Source organism: Drosophila sulfurigaster, chromosome 3 (genome assembly GCF_023558435.1).
Source record: "Drosophila sulfurigaster albostrigata strain 15112-1811.04 chromosome 3, ASM2355843v2, whole genome shotgun sequence".
NCBI classification, from domain to species: domain Eukaryota; kingdom Metazoa; phylum Arthropoda; class Insecta; order Diptera; family Drosophilidae; genus Drosophila; species Drosophila sulfurigaster.
The window spans coordinates 54,081,182-54,097,274 of NC_084883.1; the positions used below are offsets into that span (position 1 = coordinate 54,081,182).

A 16,093-nucleotide genomic window follows, 5' to 3' on the forward strand; every position below is an offset into this window, starting at 1 on the left:
GTAAATATTTGTTGATGGTGGCAGCAACAACGTCTGTCTGGCCTTATCAATTCAATTGAAAATGTTATTAATAACAATAGCACGCTTTATACGAGAAATGGGAATGTTTGTTGCATCAACACAGACTTGCGGCGTCGTCGTCGTCGTTGTCAACGTCGCGCACGCCCCTCAATGAGTAATCGCTGCATATCTCGGAGATGACGAAAAAGAATGCCAACAATTTACGATCATTAAAAACATATAAAATAATTTATTTGCTCTTATTAATTTGTTTTAATAAATATACAATATGTAAAAAATGTTTCTGGTTAGTTCTTTTTTTTTCTTTTGTAGTACAAAAATAGGCGAGTGTATAAAATTATTAATATGCTACCCGAACTTCAATTACACACTGATAAACTGATAACGAAAACACGTTTTTTACTATTTTGTTGTTGTTTTAGTTTTAGTAGGCACACTTTTTTTTGGACATGCGACAAAATGCGTCTTGACTTGGGGGTTAAAAGATTGTATAGAAGGCACAACGTGGGTTGTATTACAAAGTATTACATATATATTAGTCTAGATATTAACGTTGACAACAATAGCATGACACACTATTGCCTATTTTAACATTTACACACTGACACAGATACACACGCACACAAATCAATTAATGCTGTTACCATTTGAAAACATGCGACACTTTGTTGCTTCTAATTTTTAGTTTTGTTTTGTTTTCGTTTTTGTGCTTGGCACTTGTTTTGAATTCTCTCCTCGAACAAATAGTGAGAGAAGGTAACAAATCAGAAATTTGTGCTCGCCGTGCATTTTTACGACCAGCCGCCCGTCAATTTGTGGAACATCTCCTCGTTAAGCGTCTGATTGTTCTCCTTGGAGCGCATCGACATGAAAATGTAGCCGCCGATGAACTCATGCACCACCTTGCAGTCGGCGGAGAGGCAAGAGAAGACGACGTTCTCATCGTGGAATTGAATCATCATGCACTTGATGCCCCAGTTAACGTTCCATGCCTTCATCGTGTTGTAACGCCACGTCTTGATGTGATCTCCCGTATTCAGATCCATGCGCATGATCCGATTGTGCGCCACACCCAACAGCTCCTCCTTCTTGTGGCCATCGAATTTGATGACGAACAGTGTGACCCCAAAGTCGGGCAGCGATTGCCAGGCCTGAATGTACTTCAACTTGGCATCCATCAGCTGCAGCTGACGGACATTCGCATGCGCCTCCAGAATCCTTTGCACCGCCTTGCTCGACAGTTTGCGCAGCATCTTGGGTGACAGATAATCCACAGCATCCACGGTGCGTGGATTTATGTTAAGTGGCGCTGCCTGCGCCGGTTTCTGCATCTGCAGCAGCGAACGTATGCTGCTCACTTCGCTGTCGTAGCTGCTGTCGGCCAGCGAACGTCCCTTGGCCGCCAATCGGCAAGCGGCCATCCATTTGGCGTATTGCTCCTCGTTGTCGAAACGCACCCAGAACTCGCTATTCGGCCCATTGCGTCCCTCGGGCGGCACCTCGAGTCGTATGCCGAACTTGCCCTGTGCCAAGTGCACATCGGGCGTCACTTCGCAGCCGCGCAGATTGATGCTGATGCTGGGCGCGCCACGTCGGGATTCCTCCTGCGATTTGTACAGATGCAGATGCAGATCGCGATAGGTGAAGAAGTAGCGTTTGGACGACTTGAGCGTGAAGAGATGTGACTTCTGGAAGCGCAAATAATCGGACAACTCGGGTATGCGTGTTATGTTGCCAGCATCGCCTCCACCTCCGGGACCCTCTAGGGTAATCTGCAGCTCATTCAGCGCCGAGTCAATGTCATCGTCACCGCCATTTGTTTGTGCGCCAGACAAATCCTGGCTGGCATTGAAGCCCGCTGGCTGCTTGTCCGTCTGATGATTCACCTGGAACTGCAACGCAGCGAACATCAGAGTCTCCTCCTCGGTGCAGTCCAACTCCTCGTTGAGGATGGACCATTTGGCCTGCTCGTACAGCTGATTGATGCGCACCTGATCGTACTTGGGATTCAGATCGAAGAACGTGTAGTACTTGAAGCGCAAACACAGCGTATCATACTCGCGCACTCCCTGCTCCATGATCGACAGCGAAGAGTCCAGCCAACCGACATTTAAACGTGCCTTCTGCACCAGCGTCTTGGGCCGCACAAGGCGAGCCCGGACATCGGGACTCGGAGAGCGTGGCGACACCGCCAGATTCTCCTGAAAGTCGCCGTAACTGGAGCCAGAATCGTAGGCAGCATAGCCACCAGATGCTAATCCGTTGTTGCTGCTGCTGTTGTTGTGCTTCCAGGTGCCGGTGGGCGAGCTGATGGGCGTGCCAGGCGCTGTGGCCGCTCGCCTTGGCGTTGTGCCGTACGGCGAGGCGGGAGCGCACAGGAAATTATTGCCATTTAGTCCCTGGGAGCGATCCAGACTGCCGTTGCTGCCATTGTAGGCGGTCGTGATGGGCACAAAGCTGTTGGTGTCCGCTGCTGGCTGCAAGTAGGCGATGCCATTGGCCTCGGCGACGGGAATCAGCTTCGAGGGCAGCTTGGAGAAGTTCTTCTTGAGGTGCTCCTGTTCGACGGGTTTGCAGAGCGACAACTCCTCAGGGTAACGTATGTCCAGATCTTTGCACAGATTCACGACGGCGCCAAATGTTTTCGCGGAGAAGTTGACGCGATAGTCGAGCGTTCGCAAATCCGGCAGCTGAACACGCAGCGTCTTGTGCATGGGCGTAAAGTAGAGAAAAGAATCCGATTGAACGCCCGCCTGATCCAAGGTGGAGCGTGTGCGTGTTAGCCAAATATTCCTGGCTGGCCACCACAGAGCGTGATCGGACCAATCCTTGGGCATCTCGGGATCCACAAGTTGCAGCATGACGCCGCCAATGTGCTGATCGCCGCGCACCCGCAGCGTCTTCTCCACCTGCAGATCTGTGATCAGAATGCGCAGGTTCCAGGTGTTTTCGCCCACATGAATCATCTTGTTGCTGTGCTCCTATTTAAGCAGATGGCTACAAAAATCACTTGATTATTTTTTTGAAAAATTGCTCAAACGATGACGTAATCGCTTACGTTACTTACGTTCGTTTCTATCTCTGTCTCTCTATCCACAAGTTATAGTATTATGTGCGCGTTTGTCTTCTTTTATTTGCAACTGCAAATGAAAATGGAATAAATTCTTGGCCCTTATCTGGCCAGATGTTTTCTACTTCTACTTCGTGCTCCAGCTGCAACTGTTCCAGCTCCAGCTCCACAGCTCCACTTCTAACGCTGCTGTGCAACAAAACACACACACACACGATTGTTATTTATGCCCGTCCAAGGTTATTTGTTAAGCGCTCTCTTGCTGGCGCTCTTTCGAACTTTTAATTCAAAGCTGGTGGAGACGTCGTTGTCGTCCCACGGCACAACAAACACTAATGAATGCTGCAAAATTCCACACACGAGCAACGACGGCGGCGAGCGAATCGTGCACACAAAGCTACGCAAGAGAGATAGGGAGAGAAATTAATTCATAAATAAATCAGCACGAAGCAGCGACGACGCGACGTGTTTTCGTTTGGATTTTTGCCTTTTGCTTCTTACATTTTGTTGTCTGCCAATTGTATGTTTGTTGGTATGTGTGCGTCTATTTGTTTATGGCTTGTTTATTTGGCTAATACACAGCACAGTAGATATTTTGGGTTGCTATTTGCGTTGCTGCCTCAGCTTCCTAAATAATTTTGTCGCTTTAATATTTTGAGTTTATTTTTAGCAGATTTTTCACGTTCGTCATCATCGGCCTTTGCCTTCTTCGACTACCGCTGAGTACTACCAATCGCTGCTATCGATAGCGAATGTTATCGTTGATCATGACGATGGTATCGTTTAAACTTAGTGTGACCGCTTATCATTTTCTCTACGTAGGATCGTCACTTCGCAGAAAACTGTTATGACCCCTTTTTTTTGTATTTTGTAAATACATGCTATAAAATAAATAAAAACTTAATATGTTCTTTGGATTCTTATTTGAGAGTACAATTTTTAATTATGTTTTAATATTTAAGCTGGTTTTGAGCTGCGGTATATTTTATATACCGAGCTGATACTTCGATGCAAAACACAATATGTTTATGTGCCCTCTTGTACATTTGGCAATTTACCAATAAATTACATTTGTTAAATAAAAGCATACATTCCTTAAAGAAAATGTATATGAGTAATGTAGTATTAGTCATTATAATACAAACAATACAATTCACTTGTTGAAAGCGCAAGTAAATGCCGTCATTGCCATTGCTAGATTTTATGACTGTGAATGAGCTTTTCGATTTATTTACAACAACAAATCGACTTAATCGATTTATTTCATGTACCGGACGTGGTGAATATTTGAAATTACTAAATTTTTAAAGGGGAAACACAATACAGTTTCTTCGAGCTAAGGACCGTCTCTTAACAATTATGTGACTATTTCGGAAAAAAATTATTTATTTGAAATCGACTTACAATCGAAACGGTTCCAGCACTAAAAACTGACTGCCACGCACGCATACCAACTAACGCGCACTGCTACTCACACGTCATTCGTAAACAAACACAATGAAAGCTCCCGTTCAGCCCGAAAGCACCAGTCGTTGCGGCGCTGTCTCTTCGAGCGCACGTATTTTGTCTCTCAGTCAGCTGAACGAACGTTTCGTCGAATTCCGATACGCGGCCGCATGCTATCTCGCTTGTGCGCACAGCAGCAAGGCGAATACGAATACAAATACCTGTAAACGAGCGCGTTCGTGTGCATGGCTTGTGCGAGAGTGTGTGAGTGAAAAGTCGCAACTAGGAAAATTGTGCATGAAAAAATCGGGGAAAATCTTTGTGTTAAAACCGAATGCGATGAAACAAATAATGCGTTTACAATTGTGTCAAATACTGAAACTTAGTAACGTGTAGCACAAGCAACAAACAACATCAGAATCATTTGTACAACAGATTTCCGTAAATATTCTCACATCACTAGGAATCAACGTATTGCACGGAAAAATCGATCCGAATATATTGTGCTAAAACGGCCAAAATTATAAGACTTGTCTGCCGACGCCGGAGCCGCAGCCTCAAAACAAAAAAGTAGAAATACGTGAAAAATATAAAGCAAATATATAATTAAATCAAGAGCTAGAGAGATAAGTTAGTAAAAGTTGTTGTGAGAGGCGAGTTGAAAAGTGAATTACGTTAATAGTTACAAAAAAAAACGCGCAATAAGTTTTGTAAAGCAACAGCCGCTGCAACAAGACAGCAACAACAACAACAATAATAATCATAATAGCTGTAATAATAACAACAACAACAAGAGGGCGCTTAGTCATCCGTGTGAGTTACGCCAGCGCAGTTCCAGTTCCAGCTTTTGGGTAGTACGAAGTGCAAGACACTCAACAAAATAAAAAATAGAAAATAAAACAGAGCTGCTCAGATAGATAGCAGCGAATTTGTGACTTGACTGGTAAATAATTACGAATTACAAGCAACGAATTGTGCCCACGCCTACGCTCTGCTACGCTACTGATTTCAATAGCAAACAAGAACAACAACTCATCAACTAACAACAACAACAACTACAGCGTAGTAACCTGTTGTGGACTTTTGTTGTTCACCTTTCGCCATCTAAAAACGGTCAGATCTAGACGCAGATACAACCACATACACACAAATTCAAATAGATACAGATACAATTGTGGAAAGAGACAGAGAGAGAGAGAGAGAGTGCGCGCATTGAGCTTACAACAAGCAAACAAAACGTAGTTAAGCCCGCGGCACACCTGTTTGCAGTAGTCATTATAGCCCAATTGTGCTACCAACAACGCATCAAACACAATTAACAATAAACAACAAACATGTCGCGCCTAACGGAAGAAATGGTTGTTGCCCGTTCCAAGCAATCCGATTTGGGAATGATTAAAAAGCTCAATTGCTGGTAAGTTCAAATGTAACTAATGCGTTTCTGTTGCTCTTGCTGCTGTTGCTGCAGTGAAAGCCTATCAAAGCACGTCCATGATCTCTGGCCTCTCTTTAGGCGCTTTCACTACGCTTCAAATACGCTTCCCAGTCAGCCTGACTAGCTGACTGACCCAAATCCCTCGCTTCTAACCAGTTTCTCCCGCACTGGCCACTTGCTCTCGTCTATATAACTGTGTCGAGCTCCTGAGGGGTTAAGCGCCTCTCGAGCATTTTGCCAGAGATGCTGGCCAGGCCACTTCACACATGGCTTCAAGTGCTGTTAGCAAGTCTAAGCAGCAACGCTATGTTCTGCAATAAGCATCCTCAAAGCTCTTGGCTTGCGAGTTGAAAGCTGATTAAAGCTTAAAAGCATTTAATAATGATTTCTGTTATATTTATGTAAAGTAGATTACAAATTTCTACATTCATACAAAATACAATATTTAAATTAACTTACTCAGTGGCAAAGTCACATTCTGCAATAAGCAAAGCTCTTGGACTGCGAGTTGAAAGCTGCTTAAAGCTTAGAAGCATTTAGTAATGGTTTCTGTTCACATTCATTTATTTATCTAAACTGGATTGTAAGTTTCTACAAAAGACAATATCTAAATTTACCTACTAAGTAGCAACGCCACATTCTGCAATAAGCATCGTCAAAGCTCTTCGCTAAAACCTGCTTAAAGCTTAGAACCGTCTATGAATTGCTTCATTGCATAATTTAATTTATCTAAACTATATTGAACTTTTCGATATTAACACAAAACGCAATATTATCTAAATTAATTTACTATGCAACGACGCTAAATTCTAGAATAAGTATTCCCACAGATCTTGGCTTGGAGTTAAAAGCTGCTTAAAGCTTAAAAGCATCTAATTGCTTTATTACATAATTTAGTCTATTTATCTGGATTAATTAATGCGAAATGCAATATTTAAATAGCCAAAATCATAAATAGAATTTCATACAGGAGTTTAATAAACAATGAAATATGGAATTAACTAATTAAGTGATTAACCAATATAAACCAAAAAGCAGATTGAAAATGGGTACGAGAGATTAATTCCATTCCAATACAATACAAATTATGCAATTATCTGCAATAGCAATATTACTTGATTGTTTTTTATTTTTAACGAATTCGCACTAACATTCGACAGTCATAATGATCGCATTTTATTTTTGCTGAACCGGCAAACTGTATGAATTATCAGCTACTGTGCGTTTAACTAAAACTTATCACAAAGCAATCGATCGTCTATTTTTGTTAAGCCAATAAGTGACTCCATTTAACTAAAAATATATCTGGCAAAATAGCAAACTTTATAACTCAAACATTATGCAATGAACGTAATGCATTTCAGTTTTATGAAGCAGACTACATTAATTTGGAAAATCGTAGTGTATTAAAATTAAATGATGTAGAGCAAATATTTCGCGAAATACATAAAGTGTTTTGCAATTAACTTAGTTGTGCAATTAAAAGTATGTTGCTATTATCGTCACACTGTATTTGCATTTATTATTTTTTTATTTGACCATCTAAAATTTGAAATTTAAGCTTTTTAAAAAGTCTCTTTACAGTTAATACTGATAAAATCTAACATTTAGTTGGCATTAGACTCGGATTACGAGGAGTTTCAATTATGCAAAACCGAAGCTAAATTTGTTCATGCAATAATGAATTTTTAAGCATGAAAAGTCCAGATTAAGAGTGTTAGACTCGCACTCTAAAAGTTGCTTAAAGCTTTCAATTAATCTAAAACTAATATAAAGGAGTTTCAATGATCGTATTCAAAGCCTACATTTTGCATTATCATATGCAAAACTTCACAGACTAACATTTAAACAAAGCTTAAAATAAATGGAAAAAACAAATTTAAATTAATTTGAGTTATCATATACAAATCCTACATTTTTTACATTAATTAGTTAAAGTTTTCAATTAATCAAAAACTAATTGAAATGGATTTTTAATAATCGAATTCAAACTACATTTTTATGATATGCTAAGCTTGGAATCGGCAGATTACAAATCGCTTAAAGCTTTTAATTAATAAACAACTAATTTAAATAAAATTCAACCTCTACATTTAAAACTCGGCAGTCTAAGATTCGTTTTAAGCTTTCAATTAATCAAAATCTATTCCATTAACAAGAAGAGAAATGCCGGTTTTTAAGTTTGTATTGATTTACAAACAAAAAGAAGAAATATTTGGGGAATTATAAACACAACTAATGTCTTACTTCATCTCTTTATAGGGGCAGTGATCTCAGCGATGTGAACATAATCAAACGAATGCGTGGTGTTGAAGTCTTGGCGCTTAGGTAAGTGTTCTCAGTCAATTTGCTCCTGTACTGAATGGGGATTGTTTGCCATTTGGGGCTTGCTTTAGATTAGACAACCGTTACGCTCATTTCCTGCGTTTGTCTCTATGATTGATTTCAAAATTCAATTAAGAGCTTGCGGCGCTAAGCAAATCTTCTCAAAGTAACGCGAGAGAGAGCGACGTAGATAGTGGATATAATAAGTACCTATCCATAAGATACTTGTGCGCGAAATGATGTCATTCGAGCACAGCGAGAGGCAGCGGCATCATCATCATCATCATCGGCATCGAGCAAGCAAAGCGCAAATACTTTGGCACGCTCAAGCGCGTAATTAATGCAAAAAGCAGCTACGAAAACTACAACGAACAACGAACGACAACAACAACGAACTTAACAAATGTTGTGGGAGCACCAAAATTGGCAACAACGACTTTGGCTTTTTGTAGGTTTTTCTCTAGCTTTAGCGTCCAGCAACTGCCCAGCAAAGCGAGAGCGTGGGTTTGCAACAAGATGCGTAGGCGTAGCGCACTTGCCAGAGATACAAGATACAAGATACTACAAGCTGTCGTACTTGTAGATACTTACTTGGCGATGATGATTATGCCAAGTATCTGTTGTCGAGTTGTTGGCTGCATCGTGCGGCCTTTTAAGGCAAAAAATCATTGTTTTGACTGTCAAGGTCGTTGCGATCGATTTGCAAGCCAAGACTCTCAGTCTCTCAGTCTGTCTGTCATGTCATCTGGGCAACATATTGCACGATACGTGACTATAAATACAAGTTTTCATGCTTTTTTGCTTTTAATCACTTTATTTGTTTGCCTCAAAAAAGGAAGGCTTTGCACACAAAAACTGCTGGCAAACAGATGGTTTTTTTGTGTTCAGCTTTTTCCTCATTTGTAATTGGGGCTTTATTACTTTCCTTGTGACACGATTGCTGTAGCTACTTTTTATAAGACCCCCTGCAATCAGATGTCATAAAGTCAACGCTTATCAGTTGCTCAATTAAAGTATTTACTGTGAAATTATGTGTAGCTTATAGATAAAGAAAGACTCTACCCAGGGGCAATAACACATTCATTGAGTTTGCGTTTTCATTTGCATTTGCATTTAACAAGGAAACCCTTTTTGTTTCATTTGACTGACTCTTTTGTCGTTTGCCATTTATGGCCTGGGCAAAAGCGAGTTCTGAGGCGGAGAATTGTTGTGCTAGGCAAAGGCCAGAAGAAGGCGTAGGTCGTCTCGTCTAGTCTACCCATAAATCAGTTCAATATACCCACACACAATGCGTTGTGTATTACTCATGCGCCCCGTTGGCTGTTTGTGGTATGCTTGGATAATTTTTGTATAAGAGAGTATTCATATTGATTTGCATTGCGTGCCGCATTCCATTATTATTATTATTTTCCTTTGAGAGCGCTACTTGAAAACCCAAGTGCTAACCTTGAAAGACATTGATGATGTCGTTGAACATAGATAGTTTTTGCGTTCGAGAGTATCTTGTGCCAGTTTCTATGCAACTATAAATAGTATAGACGACGACAACTCCACATTGATAAAGAAAATGTTGTCGTGGCAATGCACCCTTGTGCCATTTACGAATCGAATACGTTTTCAGCTATCTTTAGATCGACGAGTATCTCTTTCCTCTACAAAATTGTATTTTTACACATCTTCACGCTGTGTGTTTTTATCTTATCATCGAACATTGGGCAATTGAAAGTAATCAAAGCACGAACCATCAGGCAGCAAAATTGCCAATTTACTCGCAAATTAGCGAGCGAGGTGCAAACCTGACCTAGACGATGAAAGATACGCTTATTATGTTTGTCTGATCAGAGCTTAACATGCCAACCAGCTTGTTTCCTAACGGTAGGCTTTAGTAATGTCAAGAGAGACAGAGATAGAGAGAGATAGCGCGAGGAAGAGCTGAAGAAAGTTCCCTCTACATAATGTTAATGACCTCGTGCAGCAGCCAAGAGTGAACGACGCGCTACCAAATGTTTCTTTTGTATCTTTTGTGTGGTCGCGCCGCCCTGGCATAACTTTAAAATGATTCATGGCACTTAAGCGGGGCGTCTTTGTCACTTAATATGGTAATACACTCGAAGAAAACGAGTCCTACTATAAATGTGCTGAGCATTGAGGTCACGACTTTTTCGGTAATGAGCAAGCAAAGAAAACTATCTACCAGATGACGAAGCTAAAATGAGCTTCAGATCAAAGTCAGCTTTGGGGGAAAGCCTTTTTCAGAAAGATTAACGAATAATAAATTGATGATATTTATACTTTATTTATTTTGTGATTGCTTTAAGTGTGTTGTGCAATATTTTATGCATGTATCTTATCTATGCTTTAGTTTGAGAGCTGAGTGAATAGTTCGTCTAGGTGTAAAGGTCAAACGTGGGCAGTGCTTGAACAGCAATATTTTAAGTATCTGTAGCACGTATTTATTATTAAAATAGCTGAAAAGGTTAGAGTGAAGTTCACTTAAAAAGGCACGTCCAGGTGGACGAACGGACGGACTCAATATATTTATATCGATTTAGAAGAAAACAAGTAAAAAAGCGAGTGTGCTCGACTGTGAAATAATTGTTAACCGTTTTTAATTAAATCAAATTATTTTGGTATTATTTAAAATATACCAGTTTAATATACTGAAAAAATATATAATTTACAATAAAATCAAAACAGTGTGGTATTATTCGAAAATGTACCAAATTAATATACTGACAACAATATTATACTACGCCGCTGAATATATTGAGATAATCGGTATTCTAAAGATATACCAAATTAATATAATATAATCGGTATTCTAAAGATATATCAAATTAATCTACTGAATGATGCCAAAGACTATATTTGATATGTCGATATACTTGATTTAAAAATGTGACCATATATATAATATACCGAAAAAGTGCTGAAATATACCGCAATGTATGTTTAGTATATGATATAACAAGGCTTGTCAACAAAATTATAATTATTTTCTTCCTACCCTATGGGTAGCTGGTAAACAAAATTATAGAATATGTTAGAAAGACTGAAATAAATTGAACGTAGTGATACATTAAAATATTAAAAATGTTTTGTTTGGTATATGGTATATTTTTAACGTGATAGTATATTGACATACTTTAAATTCAAGGTGTTCATTATTTGGTATTTTAGCGTATAGTATATAAATAGGTTGAGCCCATTAAATCATATACTTATACGCATATACATATGTATAAAAAATTCCCATTTCTTACGCAGCGTGAACAAGATCAGCACTTTGGAACCATTTGAAGACTGCCTGAAACTACAGGAGCTGTATTTACGCAAAAACAATATACAAAATCTCAATGAAATTAGCTATTTGCAAAATCTGCCAGCGCTCAAGTATCTGTGGCTGGAGGAGAATCCCTGCTGCGATCGTGCGGGACCAAAGTGAGTGAATTTTTGTGGCATGTAGTGACAGAAGCCCCATTTAACACCCTCCCTCGGTATATTGTAGCTATCGCGCGATTGTGTTACGCGCTCTGCCCAACCTCAAGAAATTGGATAATGTGGAGGTCACACAGGAGGAGCTCGACGATGCATTGCGAGGCGGAGGCGGCGAGACGCATGCCACCGAAGACGATGTCTATGAAGATGCCTATGAGGCGCGACAACAGCAGCAACAACAACAACAACAACAGCAGCAGCAACATCAGCAGCAGCAACAGCAACGCGTTTCACCGCAACAGCAGCATTCACCGCAACAGCACATGCAACAATCACCGCAACAGCCAACACATCACTCACCGCAGCAACATCAACACCAACAGCAGCCACAGCAACATCAACAGCGTCGCAGCTCGAGTCCCATGAAAGAGGTAACTAAATTCCTTTGCTTTACTCTCCTTGCCCCTTATCTCTCTTACTTTGCCACATGGAAATTCCCTGCATAGTTGTAGACACTAATTGCGAGTCACATTTTTAACAACTTCAACTCGTTTGTTTTCCTTCAATTTCAATTTCAATTATTAACAAGCCGCCACAATTAGCAAGTCCGCTTGCCAATAACTTGGATGGAAGTGTAACCAATAATATCACCGATTTATATAGTAATCAAGTGCAAAACTCAATGCCCCCCACACCCACAAAGGTAAACGAACGCTGCGGTGTGTCAACCTAGGGGTAAACACTAAAAGCTCCCGACTAATTTGTTGAATGTCGAACTTCGGACTATAATTGAATTCCCCCACACACTAGACGTCAGGGTGTCTGGGGAATAACCGATAATGTTATTTGGGCTAGGATTCGTCGACCAAATATGTTATTAGCTGAATTATAGTTTAGTCTGACATTAGTCATGGATTTAGGGAATGATATCAAAGAAAAACCTTTTTGTTATTCCGCTCTATCTGTAGGGATTAATTTTAATAATTCCTTCTTTTTTTAATGTTAAGAGGCCAATAGCTTAATGATTATCGGAAACGCACATATTTCATATCAAATGAGGAAAGAAATGTAATATGTATGGGAAAAGCTTCAGCTGTATTACCTTGCTAAGCTTAGGTTTTTTTATAGTTGGGTTAATATCTTATTAATTATAGGAAATGTCTATCTTTCTTATAAAATGAAGCAAATGTATTCGAATTTCAAAATATGTTTATCGTGTTGCCTAACTGAAGAATAGCTTTTTTCCCCTGCTAATCGCAATCAAGAATATTTGTGTACATTGAAATGGGATACTCATTAATTTAAGCATTTAAAAACGAGCTCAGTATGCTATCATTTTAATTAGGAAGATAGCCACAACCTTGGTTGAAAATAAAAGCTAATTAATTCTATTTTATTTTGGTAAAGTTTTACAACAGTTTAGAAGTTTATTGTGTATGAACTCCTAGGTAGAAATTGATATAATATCCACGCCTTTTGATTTCCAAATTAAGCAATAACTATTGGGTGAAAGAAACCTCAGTCCATAGGTGATAATTAGGCAACAATTTACATAAGTAGTCCAAATGTAATAGGCTTCCGTTAGTCCTTGAAGTTAATGTTAAGCAGAAACACCTTGAGGGTCGTTTACCAAAAAAAAATGTCGTGACCACACCAACAAAATTTTAACACTAACCCATATACTTTTTTTGTGTTTTGCTGTCAAATTCGCTACGCTATCTCCCCAGGAACCCGCGCACCCGCCATCGCCCAAATATAACACCATTACTAAAGAGCAACGCACTTCCTTTCATCAATATGATGTAAGTTCTCCCCCCGCCTGGGCCACCAACAAAATTACCATTTATATTACGAACTGATGAGCTGCTTGAGTTCTGACTTCTGTAGAGCTTGTTGGACTTGTTGTTATTTTTATTTATTATTATATTATACTCTTTGTTCTTTTATAAGTTTTGCTTTTTTTTTTGGGCGTGTACACGTCACACTTGAGGCGCACTCACAGCGAACCCTTGCCCCTTCTTTTGTCCCCCCACGTTGGGCGCCGTGTTACGCGTGAACGAGTCACGCGATGTGGCACTGGCATGGTTAAGGTTTTTTATTCTCCATTTTTCTCAGTTTCTCAATTTCTCACTGCTAGCTTTTGGCCCATTGTCAGTGAACAAAGAAGGGGGCTTCGCTTTTTTCTGGGTTAAGTCGTGCCGGCAAACAGCATTTGACTTTGAGAGAGAGAAAGAGAAACATAATTGCCACAGCGTAGAATCCAAAATAAACTTAAACTGATTAAATGGGTCATTATGAAAAACCAGAAACACAGAAAGAGAAACAGAAGTAAAAAACAGAAGTAAAAAAAAGGGTTAGGTTGGAACATTTTTGGGACTCAAAAAAGCGGCTCAAAATTTCGTAACATAAATGCTAATGAGATAAAGAAACTTTTAACAAATGTCAACTAACAACTTCTTTGTGCTTCCCTTCCCCAAACATCGAATGCACCACACTAACAACAACAACAACAACTACTACTACCACTTACTACTACTTGGTGTAGCACTCACCGGGCTCCGATCAGGAGAGCCCGCATGTTGGTTACCGGGAGGTGCGTCCAACGCCTCTGCCGCCCAGCATATCCACACACTCGATGAAGGTAAGCATCGCCACAGTAGCCACAGTCCATGAAAGGGATTCAAATGGTGATCGCTTATTGATTATGGTATTCCCTTCCTTTCCCTTCTCCCATTAGGAATACTATCAGTCGGATCGTCAACCATATCCAGCACACTATCGTCACAGTCAAACCGATCTGACTGAATGGGAGGAGCATCAACAGCATCAGGCACCTCAGGTTCATCACAATCCCTACGGCAGTCAGATGCAGTTGCATTATCAGCAGCAGCCACAGCAGCGACGTAGCGCGGGTCCCGAGACCGGAGAGCGTTACGCCTATCGGAATGGAAGTGCTCGGGAGAATGGGGGAGAGTGGGAGGAAGAGCGACCCCGATCCAGGTAACGACCGAGTCACCTTTTAGCACTATCTTATCAATCGAAGTGCGAACAATTTGTAATCAATATATTTTTTTGCTTTTGAGCAGCAGACGTCCCGAGGGTCGCTACAGCGATTCGGTCAGCAATGTGTCAGCAAATGTCTTGAATCACTTCTCCGGTTGTCATCGAAGACCTGTTAATAGGGTGAGTAAGCTTAAAAAGCGTGATAAGTGCTTTTAGTGTCGACTAATTTATAGATTATTAAGTATTAATTTCTGATTAAAAATATAGTACTACTAACATATGAATGTGTGAACTTTGAAAGTGCTCTCGACCTATAATATAATGATATAATAATATAATAATATATTTGTGCAGCACATTCCATTTACGTTTTTTTTCTTTTTCAATAATTATTTGTATTTTTGTCGGTTTTATATTTTGGATATTATCTTATCTTTTTAATTTTTCGCATTTATCAATGAAATATCTTGTATATCTTATCCGGTATCTTCTTTCTATTCCTTTTTCATTTTTAGCTTTTGTTAGATTATAAATATAGTTCTTTGTACATATTTTATTTGCATTTTTTCAATATTTACTTTATTTTTATTCTAAATTTAGTTTGTTTCTTTAATTGTAGATTTTGTTAATTTATTTTCTATTCAATCAAATTATTACAATATTTTTTTTATATATTTTAGTTACAAAGTTTATCCAGTTTTAGTTTATATTTTAAAGTAATATACAAATTTAACAATATCAATAATTTCATTTCATTCATTTTACAGAACTCCAATCTGCTGTCGGCCACTTTGTGCCTGGTCAAGGAGCTGGACTATAGCAGTCTGGAGGTGCTGGAGCACGCTGTGCGCTGTCGGATCGATGAAATGGCGGGCGAATGATGAAGACGTCTATCTAATCGGATGTCGATTAGCTGATTCTCACAACACGCCTGAAAGGCACTCGAATAAAGACCACAACACGCAACCATAAGAAAGACAAATTTTGGGATATTAATGGAAAGAGGAAGAAAAAACGAACTCACGTTAACATTAACTAAACGAAACAACAAACAAAATACTTTAACTTATACTTGCCAATTGTAACTGTAACTTAACTTTTATAAGTAACAAATTTTGCTAACTGAATTATGGGGAAAGAAAATATTATGAGAAATGTAACATAGTATAAACTACAAACTCAACTCAACGCATATGCTATATCGATGTTTGTTAATGAAATAATATGTTCGTTATCCTAGCGTATTTATTTCGCTTATCGTTTGTTTTTCAATGCAATCCTTAAATCGAAAGCAAATATCAAAAAACATACATATGTAAAACGCGCCACACTAGCCTTATTTTGTACTTAACAAG

General features: G+C 39.4%; 2 protein-coding genes across 13 annotated transcripts; one reads left to right on the top strand and one right to left on the bottom strand.

Annotated features, from left to right (window-relative positions):
* Positions 1 to 434: 434 nt before the first annotated feature.
* Positions 435 to 3,818, bottom strand: LOC133843079 (unc-112-related protein). Of its 6 annotated transcripts, none has more exons than XM_062276460.1 (4): positions 3,593 to 3,818; positions 3,223 to 3,488; positions 3,089 to 3,161; positions 435 to 3,018 (listed from the first exon to the last, which is right to left on the bottom strand). In XM_062276460.1, exon 4 carries the CDS (start codon positions 2,985 to 2,987, stop codon positions 813 to 815), a length of 2,175 nt encoding a protein of 724 aa, XP_062132444.1. In that variant the 5' UTR covers positions 2,988 to 3,018; positions 3,089 to 3,161; positions 3,223 to 3,488; positions 3,593 to 3,818; the 3' UTR covers positions 435 to 812. The 6 variants fall into 6 exon arrangements, with proteins under 6 accessions (XP_062132444.1, XP_062132447.1, XP_062132443.1 ...); XM_062276463.1 differs by having other exon boundaries at positions 435 to 3,030; XM_062276459.1 differs by having other exon boundaries at positions 3,217 to 3,488.
* Positions 3,819 to 4,616: 798 nt separating this feature from the next.
* LOC133841666 (putative cyclin-dependent serine/threonine-protein kinase DDB_G0272797/DDB_G0274007) lies at positions 4,617 to 15,982 on the top strand. 7 transcript variants are annotated; one of them, XM_062274298.1, is made up of 10 exons: positions 4,618 to 5,951; positions 8,235 to 8,300; positions 11,565 to 11,738; positions 11,806 to 12,166; positions 12,325 to 12,438; positions 13,463 to 13,537; positions 14,281 to 14,376; positions 14,473 to 14,735; positions 14,819 to 14,918; positions 15,506 to 15,982. In XM_062274298.1, exons 1-10 carry the CDS (start codon positions 5,872 to 5,874, stop codon positions 15,617 to 15,619), a joined length of 1,443 nt encoding a protein of 480 aa, XP_062130282.1. In that variant the 5' UTR covers positions 4,618 to 5,871; the 3' UTR covers positions 15,620 to 15,982. The 7 variants fall into 7 exon arrangements, with proteins under 7 accessions (XP_062130284.1, XP_062130282.1, XP_062130283.1 ...); XM_062274299.1 differs by having other exon boundaries at positions 4,620 to 5,951; positions 14,822 to 14,918; XM_062274300.1 differs by lacking the exon at positions 8,235 to 8,300 and having other exon boundaries at positions 4,617 to 5,951.
* Positions 15,983 to 16,093: the final 111 nt, after the last annotated feature.

Coding starts and splice junctions, on each gene's coding strand:
- LOC133843079 (XM_062276460.1), bottom strand. CDS start 2,987: ATGATTCATGTGGGCGAAAACACCTGGAACCTGCGCATTCTGATCACA.
- LOC133841666 (XM_062274298.1), top strand. CDS start 5,872: ATGTCGCGCCTAACGGAAGAAATGGTTGTTGCCCGTTCCAAGCAATCC. Junction 5,952..8,234: donor ATTAAAAAGCTCAATTGCTG/GTAAGTTCAAAT, acceptor ATCTCTTTATAG/GGGCAGTGATCTCAGCGATG. Junction 14,736..14,818: donor GAAGAGCGACCCCGATCCAG/GTAACGACCGAG, acceptor TTTGCTTTTGAG/CAGCAGACGTCCCGAGGGTC.